The sequence below is a fragment of the Mesoplodon mirus genome, assembly GCF_964341445.2.
Source record: "Mesoplodon mirus genome assembly, chromosome: 5".
Lineage (NCBI taxonomy): Eukaryota > Metazoa > Chordata > Mammalia > Artiodactyla > Ziphiidae > Mesoplodon > Mesoplodon mirus.
This window is the reverse complement of record NC_138980.1, coordinates 128,817,285-128,830,809: the sequence shown is the minus strand read 5'-3', so window position 1 is coordinate 128,830,809 and position 13,525 is coordinate 128,817,285. Positions and strand designations below refer to the sequence as shown.

General features: G+C 35.7%; 1 protein-coding gene across 1 annotated transcript in view; it reads left to right on the top strand.

Moving 5' to 3' along the window:
• Nucleotides 1-11,711, top strand: part of SLC30A5 (solute carrier family 30 member 5) — a 29,396-nt gene extending 17,685 nt beyond the window's left edge. The window contains exons 7-16 of the mRNA XM_082623495.1: nt 1,092-1,168; nt 1,401-1,571; nt 2,040-2,328; nt 2,510-2,718; nt 3,435-3,592; nt 4,431-4,560; nt 6,905-7,106; nt 7,898-8,124; nt 10,103-10,231; nt 10,847-11,711. Of these exons, the coding sequence (XP_082479621.1) occupies nt 1,092-1,168; nt 1,401-1,571; nt 2,040-2,328; nt 2,510-2,718; nt 3,435-3,592; nt 4,431-4,560; nt 6,905-7,106; nt 7,898-8,124; nt 10,103-10,231; nt 10,847-11,017 (1,763 nt within the window). The 3' untranslated portion in view covers nt 11,018-11,711. The remainder of the gene's footprint in view (nt 1-1,091; nt 1,169-1,400; nt 1,572-2,039; nt 2,329-2,509; nt 2,719-3,434; nt 3,593-4,430; nt 4,561-6,904; nt 7,107-7,897; nt 8,125-10,102; nt 10,232-10,846) is intronic.
• Nucleotides 11,712-13,525: the final 1,814 nt, after the last annotated feature.

Genomic DNA, 13,525 nt, shown 5'->3' with positions numbered 1-13,525 from the left:
AATGAATAAATTCATTCTAAATTAAATATTTTATAGCATCTCAATATCTTTTACAGCACCCTAAGTTTTCAGAAATTTAGGGACAATGAAAGAATATTTTAGAATGTCCTGATGCTATTTAAAAAAAAAAAATAGGTGATTTACCACTCAACAAAATCAGTCTGTTTGCTCTCTTGTAATTTAACAATTTAAATGCTCCTTTTAGAAGTCAGTGGCAATTATTAAATGTAAACTTTTTTGAGATTAAATGAAAAACCTTTGGCATCTTGCCTGAAAGAAGAAGATCAAATCCCTTAACCTGGTATTCACTCTCTTGCTGTAAATTATTATTTCCAACTCAGCCCCCACTCATCTCTTATATAAACCCAACTTTCCAATCAAATATATCTACTCATTTTCCTCTGCAGTCATGCACTGTTCCTTCCTATCCACATACCCTTGCCCACTCCATTTAGCAGGACTCAGAACACCAGTTCTGATTCTTCTGGTTACTGATACTGCTGTAAAACCTATTAGTTAACTAATGTCAGTTTACTTTGTTACAGTGAAAGAGGACAGACAGTGAAAGAGGACAGCATGACTTTGCAGAACTCCAGGTTGATTGTTAGACAATTGTTGCCCACTGTACCCTCTTTTGCTTGCTGCTTGTTTTGCTGAGGCTTATGTGGTCAGTGGCTTAGAAACAGATTTAGGACTGATTTTTACATGGCATATCCAATTCCATTGGATAAGAGTGATCTAAGGAGGTTCCTTGCTCTTGTCCCTTTGTCCTCTTTAGAGTTTGCATGCATAGGTCTTTTGGAGGTTAAGTACTAAAAGTTAACAACTGTGCCTTAAGCACTATTATAATTGTTTTAGAGACAACAAAAGAAATATATATAGGCCATTCTAATTTATAAATCATGTCCCAAAATTAAATTTTTAATTATTTTCTTTTGTTTTTAAGGGAAACATATTGTTGAGGATAGTCAGGTTTGCCCTCCGATTAGTGTATAGTCAACCCAAAATAATGTAGCTAAAATTCCAGGAGGACTTCAGGATTCAAAGAGTTAATATTTGGATTTTTTTTTCCTTCACTCCAACTCACTTAGCTGAAGGACATCATGACAGTGCTCTAACTCATATGCTTTACACAGCCATTGCCTTCTTAGGTGTGGCAGATCACAAGGTATGTTCTTTTCTTTGTTCCTAAGGTGATCAAGAGATTCTGAAAAGTTACAGCAACTGTAACTTTAAAAGTACATTTATCAGTAATTTACAGTACTGCCAGCCATTTAAGTTGTTCAGTAATTTGGGTTATGGAAAAAACATGCTAGCTCCATTTCTTTAAATATTATGTATTTAAGGCTTGAGTGTTGAACTGTGTGTTTCTAATGCAACTTATCTACTTTTACTCATAGGGTGGAGTATTATTGCTAGTACTGGCTTTGTGTTGTAAAGTTGGTTTTCATACAGCTTCCAGAAAACTCTCTATAGATGTTGGTGGAACCAAACGTCTTCAAGCTTTATCCCATCTTGTTTCTGTGCTTCTCTTATGCCCATGGGTCGTTGTTCTTTCTGTGACAACTGAGGTAAGAGCAGGAATTTATTGGTAATAAGCAAAATAAATTGCTGTTATTTATAGATTTTAGTTCAGTACATTGTATTTTATTTCAATTTGATGTTGCAAGTGGCTTTAAAGTATCAAGTACTATTACATTTATATATCCCTCCCATTCCTGTGGCCCATAGGAATCAGTTAAATACTAATATTAATATAAATACTAATAATAATATTAATAATAATTTAATACCTACCCACAAACCCAAGGATTGTGTATCACCAAGTATTTATAAAATTATTAAACAGATGCTTCTTTTTTTAATACTTTGGGGAATACTAGGAAAATGTGCCAATATCTTATAACTCATATTTTGGCATTTTACAAATCATATTGAATCATGGGAATATTTGTTTATACATAAAGGGATTAACTAAAATATAAGATGTGAACTTTATACCCATATGGTATTAACAATTTTTTTTTTTTAATTTCTAGAGTAAAGTCGAGTCTTGGTTTTCTCTCATTATGCCTTTCACAACGGTTATTTTTTTTGTCATGATCCTGGATTTCTATGTCGATTCCATTTGTTCAGTCAAAGTGGAAGTTTCCAAATGTGCCCGATATGGATCCTTTCCCATTTTTATTAGTGCTCTACTTTTTGGAAATTTTTGGACGCATCCAATAACAGACCAGCTTCGGGCCATGAACAAAGCAGCACACCAGGAGAGCACAGAACACGTCCTTTCTGGAGGAGTGGTAGTGAGCGCTATATTCTTCATATTGTGTAAGCATTTTTCCCCTTAGCAAATTTCATCTTATGGATTCTGATGTTCAGTCATTTACTAAATTTGGGAATTTGTTCAATGCTTCATACATTTAGTGCTGATAGATACTGTGTTGGGTTTTGGTGGCTTAAATTTTTTGAACTTCTGTAATATCTTTTTTTTTTTTCCTTCTGTTTTTAGCTGCCAACATCTTATCATCTCCTTCTAAGAGAGGACAGAAAGGTACCCTAATTGGATATTCTCCTGAAGGAATACCTCTTTATAACTTCATGGGTGATGCTTTTCAGCATAGCTCCCAGTCAATCCCTAGGTTTATTAAGGAATCACTAAAACAAATTCTTGAGGAGAATGACTCTAGGCAGATCTTTTACTTCTTGTGCTTGAATCTGGTAAGAGTTTTAAATATTAGTGGCATATCTTAAAAGCTTAATCTTTTAATTTTGACAGTTCTGGTATAATTTTAGTAATTCCCAAATAATTTTAGTAATTAGAAATGGGCTAAAATGATATTTTCTCTAAGTATTAGAAAGATTACAGGATCATATTCATACTACTTAAACAATTTTTTGAAGTATTTTTAAAATGTTGGTTTAGTGTGCTATTTCAAATTAGTAGATATAGTAGTTTATAAAGATTTTTATCAGGAATTCCCTGGTGGTCCAGTGGTTAGGACTCCTTGCTCTCACTGCCAGGGGCCCAGGTTCAATCCCTGGTCGGGAAACTAAGATCCCACAAGCCACACAGCACAGCCAAAAAGGAAAAAAAGATTTTTATCTACTCCTTATAAGATCTCACTACCAACCAGATTGCTAACATTTTATAGTCAAGTTTATTTAGTTCTACAGACATATAAATAAAACTATCTCCTTTTAAATAGTTTATAAGATAGACATATCTGATTTAGCTTGATTTCTTATAGTTTATATGAAATGAGGTTTCTTGTATGAGAACCAGTTAAATAACGAAAGAGACAGTTATATAATATCTTCAAGTAAGGTTTGGGTAACTAAGGGTTAAAATCCTTATGATTAAATTCTGATAAATCTCTCTTGAAACAGTACTTCCCAACATACTCCTCTCCTATTTGTTTTTAAACGTGTTTTAGCTTTTTACCTTTGTGGAATTATTCTATGGCGTGTTGACCAATAGTCTGGGTCTGATCTCAGATGGATTTCACATGCTCTTTGACTGCTCTGCTTTGGTCATGGGACTTTTTGCAGCCCTGATGAGTAGATGGAAAGCAACTCGGATTTTCTCCTATGGGTAGGTACACTGACTGTCAAGGCTTGTAGCAAATTCCATCTTATAGAATAAAATTTTACTACTTTTAATACAAATTTAATTTTTCAGAGCTTCATTTTTCTTTAATTTAAAGTAGATAAGAGAAACTAAACCAAGCATTTGATAAATACTGAATGGCAGTAAGCTTAAGACTATATACTCCCTGACAAATCCCTCTCATAGGTAGATAGCAAAAAATCAGTTAAACAGTGAGCTATTTGGCCAACAATGTTTCTTTGAGGAATGGAATGTTCATGGTCATTCACATCTTTGCAGTTAGAGAATTCAAAATTTGAAGTGGCTATGCATGCAGTATCCTTTCACTAAGTCATCATTCAGTTCAGAGAATATTAGAATCCCTGATTTGTGCAAGATATTTTGATAAGAACTATTGTAAATAGGTTAATAAATTCAGCTCTTACTTTCAGCTGTTTATATTTTGAAAGATGGATGACCCAAAATTACAAAAAATTTTGATACAAAGCCGAATCTATGTGCTGTGACAGAGATACAGAGAACGCCAAAGGATTAAAGGAGAGAGAAATAACTTCTTGCTAAGAAATTAGGACAGGCTTTGTGTAAGAAGGGACGTTGACGAAGGACTTTGATAAATATATAAAATTTCAACAAACATATATGTATGGAAAGAACCTTCCAGCATTAGTATGATATTTATAATCTTGGTAATTTTCTACTCTTACTATTTGCGTAATTGAAAATCTGTCATTGAAAATCATTTCGTCATTTGTAACATAATAATGTTTATACTTTAAAAATATTTGTCATTTTCCTTTTCTAAAAATATATTCTACATTTTTAGGTATGGCCGAATAGAAATTCTCTCTGGATTTATTAATGGGCTTTTTCTAGTGGTAATAGCTTTTTTCGTGTTTATGGAATCAGTGGCTAGATTAATTGATCCTCCGGAATTAGACACACACATGTTAACAGTAAGTCTTTTCATTTTCCTATTTGAATTTCTACTCAAACTCATACAGCTTTTTCCCTGCAAAAGTTTAACTACTTGTAGTTATTGACCTAGGAAGGTTTTATTTATTTTTTTTGATTTAAATTAACATAACTTCCTATCTTGCTATTTACATTTACACTGCTGACTCTTCGAAATTAATTAATATACTTTTCTCTAATACGCTAGTAGTCAAATATTAGATAATATTCTAAAACAGTTTCTTTTCTGCCTTATTAAACGTTTTTGTTTGAAGATGTGTTTTTGAATACCTGAGGAAATATTCAAAGGCTTTACTCTAGATTAAATTACTGCTATGGCAACATTTAATGTTTTCCCTGTACCTCCAAATCTTTACATGCGCTGTTCCTTATAGGTCTCACGCCCTTCCATCACTTCTGCCCTTTTAGGCTTTGCTTCTAAAGTTGCCTTTGGTGGGATACTTTCCCTTAGTCCCTCTCTTCCCACCTTAAACTGTGTTAGATTTCCCTTTCTGAATATTCCCACTGTATCTTGTGCAATCTTCTTTTAGCAACATTGACTTGTAACTGTTGTTTAGTTTTTCATTCTTCCACAATTAAGATATGTGTCGCTCAATATCAAAAAAGCAAACAACCCAATCCAAAAATAGGCAGAAGACCTAAATAGACATTTCTCCAAAGAAGACATACAGATTGCCAACAAACACATGAAAGGATGCTCAACATCACTAATCATTAGAGAAATGCAAATCAGAACTACAATGAGGTATCACCTCACACTGGTCGGAATGGCCATCATCAAAAAATCTACAAACAATAAATGCTGGAATGGGTGTGGAGAAAAGGGAACCCTCTTGCACTGTTGGTGGGAATGTATATTGATACAGCCACTATGGAGAACAGTATGGAGGTTCCTTAAAAAACTAAAAATAGAACTACCATATGACCCAGCAATCCCACTACTGGACATATACCCTGAGAAAACCATAATTCAAAAAGAGTCATGTACCACAATGTTCATTGCAGCTCTATTTACAGTAGCCAGGACATGGAAGCAATCTAAGTGTCCATCGACAGATGAATGGATAAAGATGTGGCACATACATACAATGGAATATTACTCAGCCATAAAAAGAAATGAAATTGAGTTATTTGTAGTGAGGTGGATAGACCTAGAGTCTGTCATACAGAGTGAAGTAAGTCAGAAAGAGAAAAATACCGTATGCTAACACATATATATGGAATCTTAAAAACAAACAAAATGGTTCTGATGAACCTAGGGGCAGGACAGGAATAAAGACGCAGACATCGAGAATGGACTTGAGGACATGGGGAAGGGGAAGGGTAAGCTGGGATGAAGTGAGAGAGTGGCATGGTCATATATACGCTACCAAATGTAAAATAGATAGCTAGTGGGAAGCAGCCACAGAGCCCAGGGAGATCAGCTCTGTGCTTTGCGACCACCTAGAGGGGTGGGATAGGGAGGGTGGGAGGGAGGGAGACGCAAGAGGGAGGAGATATGGGTATATATGTATATGTATAGCTGATTCACTTTGTTATAAAACAGAAACTAACCATTGTAAAGCAATTATACTCCAGTAAAGATGTTAAAAAATTTTTTTTAATTTAAAAAATTAAAAATAAAACAAATGGATTTCTCTAAAGGAGAAATTGTAGATGTATGTAAATTAAATAGTGCCCTGAGCTAGAGCTACTATTCAAAATCATTTTTGTAAGAGGGGATAATCAAGGGTAAGTATCCTTTGGGGTGTTACTGTGGCACCATTAAATCAAGATAATCTCATTTACTTTGTTTTTTAAAAAGTGCTTTTCCATTGTACTTTTTTTACTTTGGGAAATTTTACTATAGTTAAGAAACAGTAAGACTGTGTTTATTTGTAATCCACTCATTAGTAAATTACAATCATTGCCTTTTAAAGTATTGATATTTACCTAGTAATATAAATGAGATTTCAGGTACAATGTATACTTGCTCTAGTAAGCAGTACTTTCAAACTCTTTATTTAAATAAACAAAACAAAACTTTAGCATCATTTATTTATTCATAAACCCTGAATCAAGTACATTTTTATTCTTAATCATTTAATTAAAGCAAATCTAAATCCTTTTACTTGTCAACACTTTGGTATTTGAAAGTTAAATGCTTCTTCTAAAATATTCTAAAATTCACACTTAAAATTTTCTTATTGAATTTAATGAGGTTTTACTATGAATATTTTCAAAACTGTAAACCAAAAACCATATATAGCTACATAATAACTTTTAAATAACAAGTTTATTTTTTTAATTACAAATTTAAAGGTTTTCTTTTTTCTTTTTTGCTAGCCAGTCTCAGTTGGAGGGCTGATAGTAAACCTTATTGGTATCTGTGCCTTTAGCCATGCCCATAACCATACCCATGGAGCTTCTCAAGGAAGCTGTCACTCATCTGATCACAGCCATTCACACCATGTGCATGGACACAGTGACCATGGGCACGGTCACAGCCACGGATCTGCAGGCAGAGGCATGAATGCTAACATGAGGGGTGAGTCCTTGCCAGATACTGTCCTACCTTTCAACTGTGTTCTGAATTGACATTGTTTATTTGTATTAAGTATTGGGTTCTTGGTACAATTTTATTTTAAAAAACCAACCTGTAACTAAAAAGAGATACAAAGTCATCTGTTACAGAAAATGCTCACAACTGTTCATAAATGTCAAATTTTTAAAATAAATTATTGTAATTATAGAGTCCTTTTCATGGTGACATTTGAGTAAATATTAGTTGCAAGGGAAACTGTGCATTACGCACTTTCACTATAAAAGAACTAAGAAATTTTTATTGTACTGAAAAAAAATATGGGGGAAGTATCATTTATGTTGAGATATTTATTCTGATGTTTTATTTTTTTATTTATTTTTTTGGCCACACCGCATGGCTTGTGGGATCTTAGTTCCCCAACCAGGGATTGAATCCTCACCCTCAGCAGTGAAAGTGCAGAGTCATAACCTCTGGACCACCAGAGAATTCCCTATTCTGATATTTAGTAGAAATAATTTAGGTAATGTCAAAACTTGGCTCATGTATGATTTCTAGGAAGCTTTCCCAGACACCATCATAAAACTCACCACACTGGTAATAGTTGCCCACATCCTTACTTTCACCACTATGCCATGAATTCCTTGATGGAAGTGACCATGTTTAGTCATTTTGAAGTACCAGCCCCTAGCAGAGTGCCTGGTGAATAATAGGTACCTCGTAATATTTGTACAATGAATAAAAGAACTAAATTAAATGTGCTTTAATTTTTAATATTTTATGTATCTTACTTGTAGGTGTATTTCTACATGTTTTGGCAGACACACTTGGCAGTATTGGTGTGATCGTATCCACCATTCTTATAGAGCAGTTTGGATGGTTCATTGCTGATCCCCTCTGTTCTCTTTTTATCGCTATATTAATATTTCTCAGTGTTGTCCCACTGATTAAGGATGCCTGTCAGGTTCTCCTTCTGAGACTGCCACCAGAATATGAAAAAGAACTACATATTGCCTTAGAAAAGGTACTGTGTATAATTTCTTTACTAGTCTTCTTCCTTTTAAAATAGTATTTGAAATTAAATAAGTTGACCTAATAAGAAATGAAAATGACAGTCTTGTAGGAAAATGGACTGATAACATAAACAGGCAATTCATAGAAAAACCAAACACAGAATAGAATGTTATTTCAGCTTGTGGTTTGCCATATCTTATTTATTTATTTATTTGTTTATTTATTTATTGGCTGCATTGGGTCTTCGTTGCTGTGCGCGGGCTTTCTCTAGTTGTGGTGAGTGGGGGCTACTCTTTGTTGCGGTGCGCGGGCTTCTCATTACGGTGGCTTCTCTGGTTGTGGAGCACGGGCTCTAGGCACACGGGCTTCAGTAGTTGTGGCACGTGGGCTCAGTAGTTGTGGCACATGGGCTTAGTTGCTCCACAGCATGTAGGATCTTCCCGGACCAGGGCTCGAATCTGTGTCCCCTGCATTGGCAGGTGATTCTTAACCATTGCACCACCAGGGAAGTCCCTGACATATCATATTAAAGTAATTAGGATCTGTTGATGAACAGTTGGCATCTTGAATACTTAAGGTATAGCATCTTAACCCACTGGTTTCATAAATAAAATTAGTAAAGTTTTCTCACTTTCTCATAATTGGCAACTAATACATCCTACTAAAAAAGAAAGTTTTTTATTTCAAAAATAATACACATCCATTACAGAAAGTTTCAAAGTAGAAAAAAGAAAAAAATAATAATCACATATAATTTCACTACCTGGAAAGAAACACTTTTTAAAAAATTTATCTCTTTATTTATTTATTGGTTTTTTTGTTTGTTTGTTTTTTGGCTGCGTTGGGTCTTCGTTGCTGCGCACGGGCTTTCTCTAGTTGTGGTGCGCAGGGACTACTCCTCATTGTGGTGTGTGGGCTTCTCATTGCGGTGGCTTTTCTTGTTGCAGAGCATGGGCTCTAGGCATGCGGGCCTCAGTAGTTGTGGCATATGGGCTCAGTAGTTGTGGCTCGCAGGCTCTAGAGCGCAGGCTCAGTAGTGGTGGCGCATGGGCCCAGTTGCTCCGTGGCATGTGGAATCTTCCCGGACCAGGGCTTGAACCCATGTCCCCTGCATTGGCAGGTGGATTCCTAACCACTGCCCCACCAGGGAAGCCCAGAAACGCTTTTGAGTCGTTTTTCTGTATAAAAATATTTTTTTAAATAAAAATGGCCAAAAAAATGTACTGCTTTGTAAATTTTTCCCCACTTAATTATGTCATGTTGATAAATAGTCTAATACATTTTTTTTTCTTTTTTTTTTTTTTTTTTTTTTGCTGTACGCGGGCCTCTCACTGCTGTGGCCTCTCCCGTTGCGGAGCACAGGCTCCGGACGCGCAGGCTCAGCGGCCATGGCTCACGGGCCCAGCCGCTCCGCGGCATGTGGGATCCTCCCGGACCGGGGCACGAACCCGCGTCCCCTGCATCGGCAGGCGGACTCTCAACCACTGCGCCACGAGGGAAGCCCGTCTAATACATTTTTAATGACAGGGTAGTGTTACATTGTGTGGATAGTCTATAATTTATTTGACTAGCCTTCCATTGTTGAACATGAAGGATATCTTTTGCATGTGTTATCTCAAATATAACAAGTAATACTGGAATGTTTGTATCAATATAAAGGAAACAACATGGTTTATTGAACGTATCCAATGTTTAGACCAGGCAAAGTACATCTTATATCGGTGAAAATGGGTGTAAAGTCACCTGTGTAACCCTGTTCACTTCCTATTCCAAACTTCCTTCCCTGGCATCACTGCCAGGTCAAAATATTTTAGACACCTTTACTTGAAGTTAGTTGTCCTTCCCATTCCTTTCTCATTTCTGGGCTCTCCTTATTACTTTTTTTTTTTTAATCAGGTTAATAATGGTTTCTGGACTAAAAAGACTGCTTTGTGTTCAGTAAATTAGCCTTCAAATCCATTTATATCACCTCTCCTTTTATTTGACAGCTACAGAAAATTGAAGGAATAATATCATACCGAGACCCACATTTTTGGCGTCATTCTGCCAGTATTGTGGCAGGAACAATTCATATACAGGTGACATCTGATGTGCTGGAACAAAGAATAGTACAGCAGGTAATAATCTTAAGTTTTTAAAATAATTTCAGTTGAGGTAATTGCACACATTGTAAGTTATACAGCTCAGTAGTCATTTAATTGTTTAAAAATATCATTCTTACAGCTGTCCAAGGATAAGTTATTTTTTTACATCTAGATTTGTTTTATATCCAAAAGTAGTAAAAAATAAAGTCAAGTTTTAGTATGTGGAGAACAAGCTTAAGTTAATGTAAAAAAAAAAAAAATTCATTTGTAATCCACCTTGGTTCCCAATAGATGGTCAAGAAGTAAGGTATTATAAATATAGTCCTAAGTTAATAATAATAATAAAGTTGGCAGGTATGTGTCATGGTTGGAGATAAGGATCAAAACAGTTTCTGTATCCCTATTCTAGACCTACCGAATTGGAAACAGTAGCTGTTTTCCTTTTCTACCTTGAATGTCAGGTCAGTGATTTACTGGCCTTCTAAAAGATCCTATGTAATATTTGACCAGCTAAATAATAAACATTACTTTAAGGACTTATCATGGACTATCTATGGCTATTCAAAAAAATGTGATATCTGTTATTTAATCCAAATGCACTAAATGCATTAATCTAAATGCTTTTAAATGTATGGATTTTTATAACAGGTTACAGGAATACTTAAAGATGCTGGAGTAAACAACTTAACAATTCAAGTGGAAAAAGAAGCATACTTTCAACATATGTCTGGCCTAAGTACTGGATTTCATGATGTTCTGGCTATGACAAAACAAATGGAGTCCATGAAATACTACAAAGATGGTACTTACATCATGTGAGATAACTTGGGAATTACCCCTGGGGTATGAACAATGAAGATGAAATGACCGGATATTTATAATATCACCAGAAGAAAATTGCACATAATTGTACAGAAACATTTTGTGGTATTTGAAAAAAATCTTAAAGCTCCCCACAGGGCTTCCTTGGTGGCACAGTGGTTGAGAGTCCGCCTGCCAATGCAGGGGACACGGGTTCGTGCCCCGGTCCGGGAAGATCCCACATGCCGTGGAGCGGCTGGGCCCGTGAGCCATGGCCGCTGAGCCTGCGCGTCCAGAGCCTGTGCTCCGCAACGGGAGAGGCCACAACAGTGAGAGGCCCGCATACCGCAAAACAAAAAACAAACAAACAAAAAAACTCCCTACAGTTGGATCAAGGAATCTTTCTTAAAGGAAATTTAAATGCAGAATGAAGCATTAATTGTATAAGTAAAATAATTGTTTAAATTATGTGTAAAACAGGAAACTTAAAATTTAAGTGAACATGATGTATCATATCTTCAAAAGTGAACATATAATGATGGATTCTAGTGAAGACCAAAATAACTTCTGTGTGTTTACTTTCTGTAAGAAAGCATCTCCATTGTAAATAATGTATTTACATGTTTATTACAAAGACCCAAATGAAAAATTTTTAGTCAATTTTTTGCATAGCCCTAGGGTAAAATAGGAATAAAAGTTCTATATTTATGGATTTTCTGTATATAAAACTGGTTTCTAATTATAACTTAAATCCATTAAGTAAAACCTGTATTGCCACTTTAAATGTAAACTAAATTATTTGGGAGAAACTTCAACCACTGATACGAGGCAGCAGTGAGAATAGTGAAGGATAACATGACAGTTTTTGATGTATTACAAAAGCCAACCACTCTGTAAAATAAATTTTTTTTACTTTTGGTAATATTTGCAAATGAATAATTACTTTATTAGGGTAAAGAACTTAGACTAAGTTGTGTTCATGTTATTCACTCTTGTCTTCTTCCACTAAAGTAGAATATTCCATTTCTTGTTATGCATCTGGCATTCCAAGTTGCTTATTAAGCTGGCATCCAAGCAATGCTAGGCTTTTCATCTTTTCCTATGTTGTAGAACAGCCAGTGGAGAGAGTCATAAATAATTGTCAACTCAGAGTTAATTTTCTGCCTATAGATGTAACTTTTTTTTTAATTTCTGGAACATGTAGATGTAGAAGAAATATCAAAGAATTAGGTGGTTATTTTAAAGTTTAATAAGTAAATCTTGTTCATAAACCCTTGGGCACTATGAAATCAAAATACTTACTCTATAACTACTTTCTATAGTAATATCTATATTTTTTCATTTCCAATTTAAACTGAATGTATAGTCTGAAAAGACTGTATGATAAATAGATACATAATAATATATGCAGTTTTATGAACACCAAAGAATGTTGACCAAGAGAAACTTTTGAATACCTATTTATAAGCATCTGAGTATTTTCACTCTTATACTAGGAATTTTGATAAGTAGGATGAATTAATTTTAGTATGGATACTATTTTCTTATCTATACCATAATGGCAAACATGTATTTAAATCATATTTTTGTCTTACAAATTTTAAAATGTGAGAGGTTCTAGAAATTTGTTATAAGTTATTTTGATATTCCTTGTCTTCTCTTTACACATTTTCTGGTCCAGAATCTTCAATACATATTAAAATTTTTGAGTGGTGGGAAAATAATTGCATATTGATGTTTTAATGTAATTTTTTTTTTTTTTTTTTTTTTTTTGCTGTACGCGGGCCTCTCACTGCTGTGGCCTCTCCCGTTGCGGAGCACAGGCTCCGGACACACAGGCTCCGCGGCCATGGCTCGCGGGCCCAGCCGCTCCGCGGCATGTGGGATCTTCCGGGATCGGGGCACGAACCCGTGTCCCCTGCATCGGCAGGCGGACTCTCAACCACTGCGCCACCAGGGAAGCCCTGTAATTTTTATACATTAAAAAATTTTAAGTAGATAGGTACAATAAATATTACATCATTTTTTTTAATTGTCATTTCCCTTGGAAGGCATAAAAATAGCAAGAAAATTAAACTAATGTGATGGACAACTATCAAGATGAGAGAGAATGCAACACTGAAGGGTGAGGGAGTGCAGATGGAAAGTAGGGAAACTCCAGTATGGAGAGCACCAGGGTGCTGGTTCTGGCTCATACAAACCATATGACTTTAGGCAAATCAGCCTCTCTGGGTATCTTTTTTTTCCTCATACATAAAATGAGAATACAGGGTTTCCCTGGTGGCGCAGTGGTTGAGAGTCCGCCTACCGATGCAGGGGACACGGGTTCGTGCCCCGGTCCAGGAAGATCCCACATGCCGCGGAGCGGCTGGGCCCGTGAGCCATGGCCCCTGGGCCTGCGCGTCCGGAGCCTGTGCTCCGCAACGGGAGAGGCCACAACAGTGAGAGGCCCGCGTACCGCAAAAAAAAAAAAGAAAAGAAAAGTTAAAATGAGAATACAATCTGCTCAAATTCATGGATACGGAG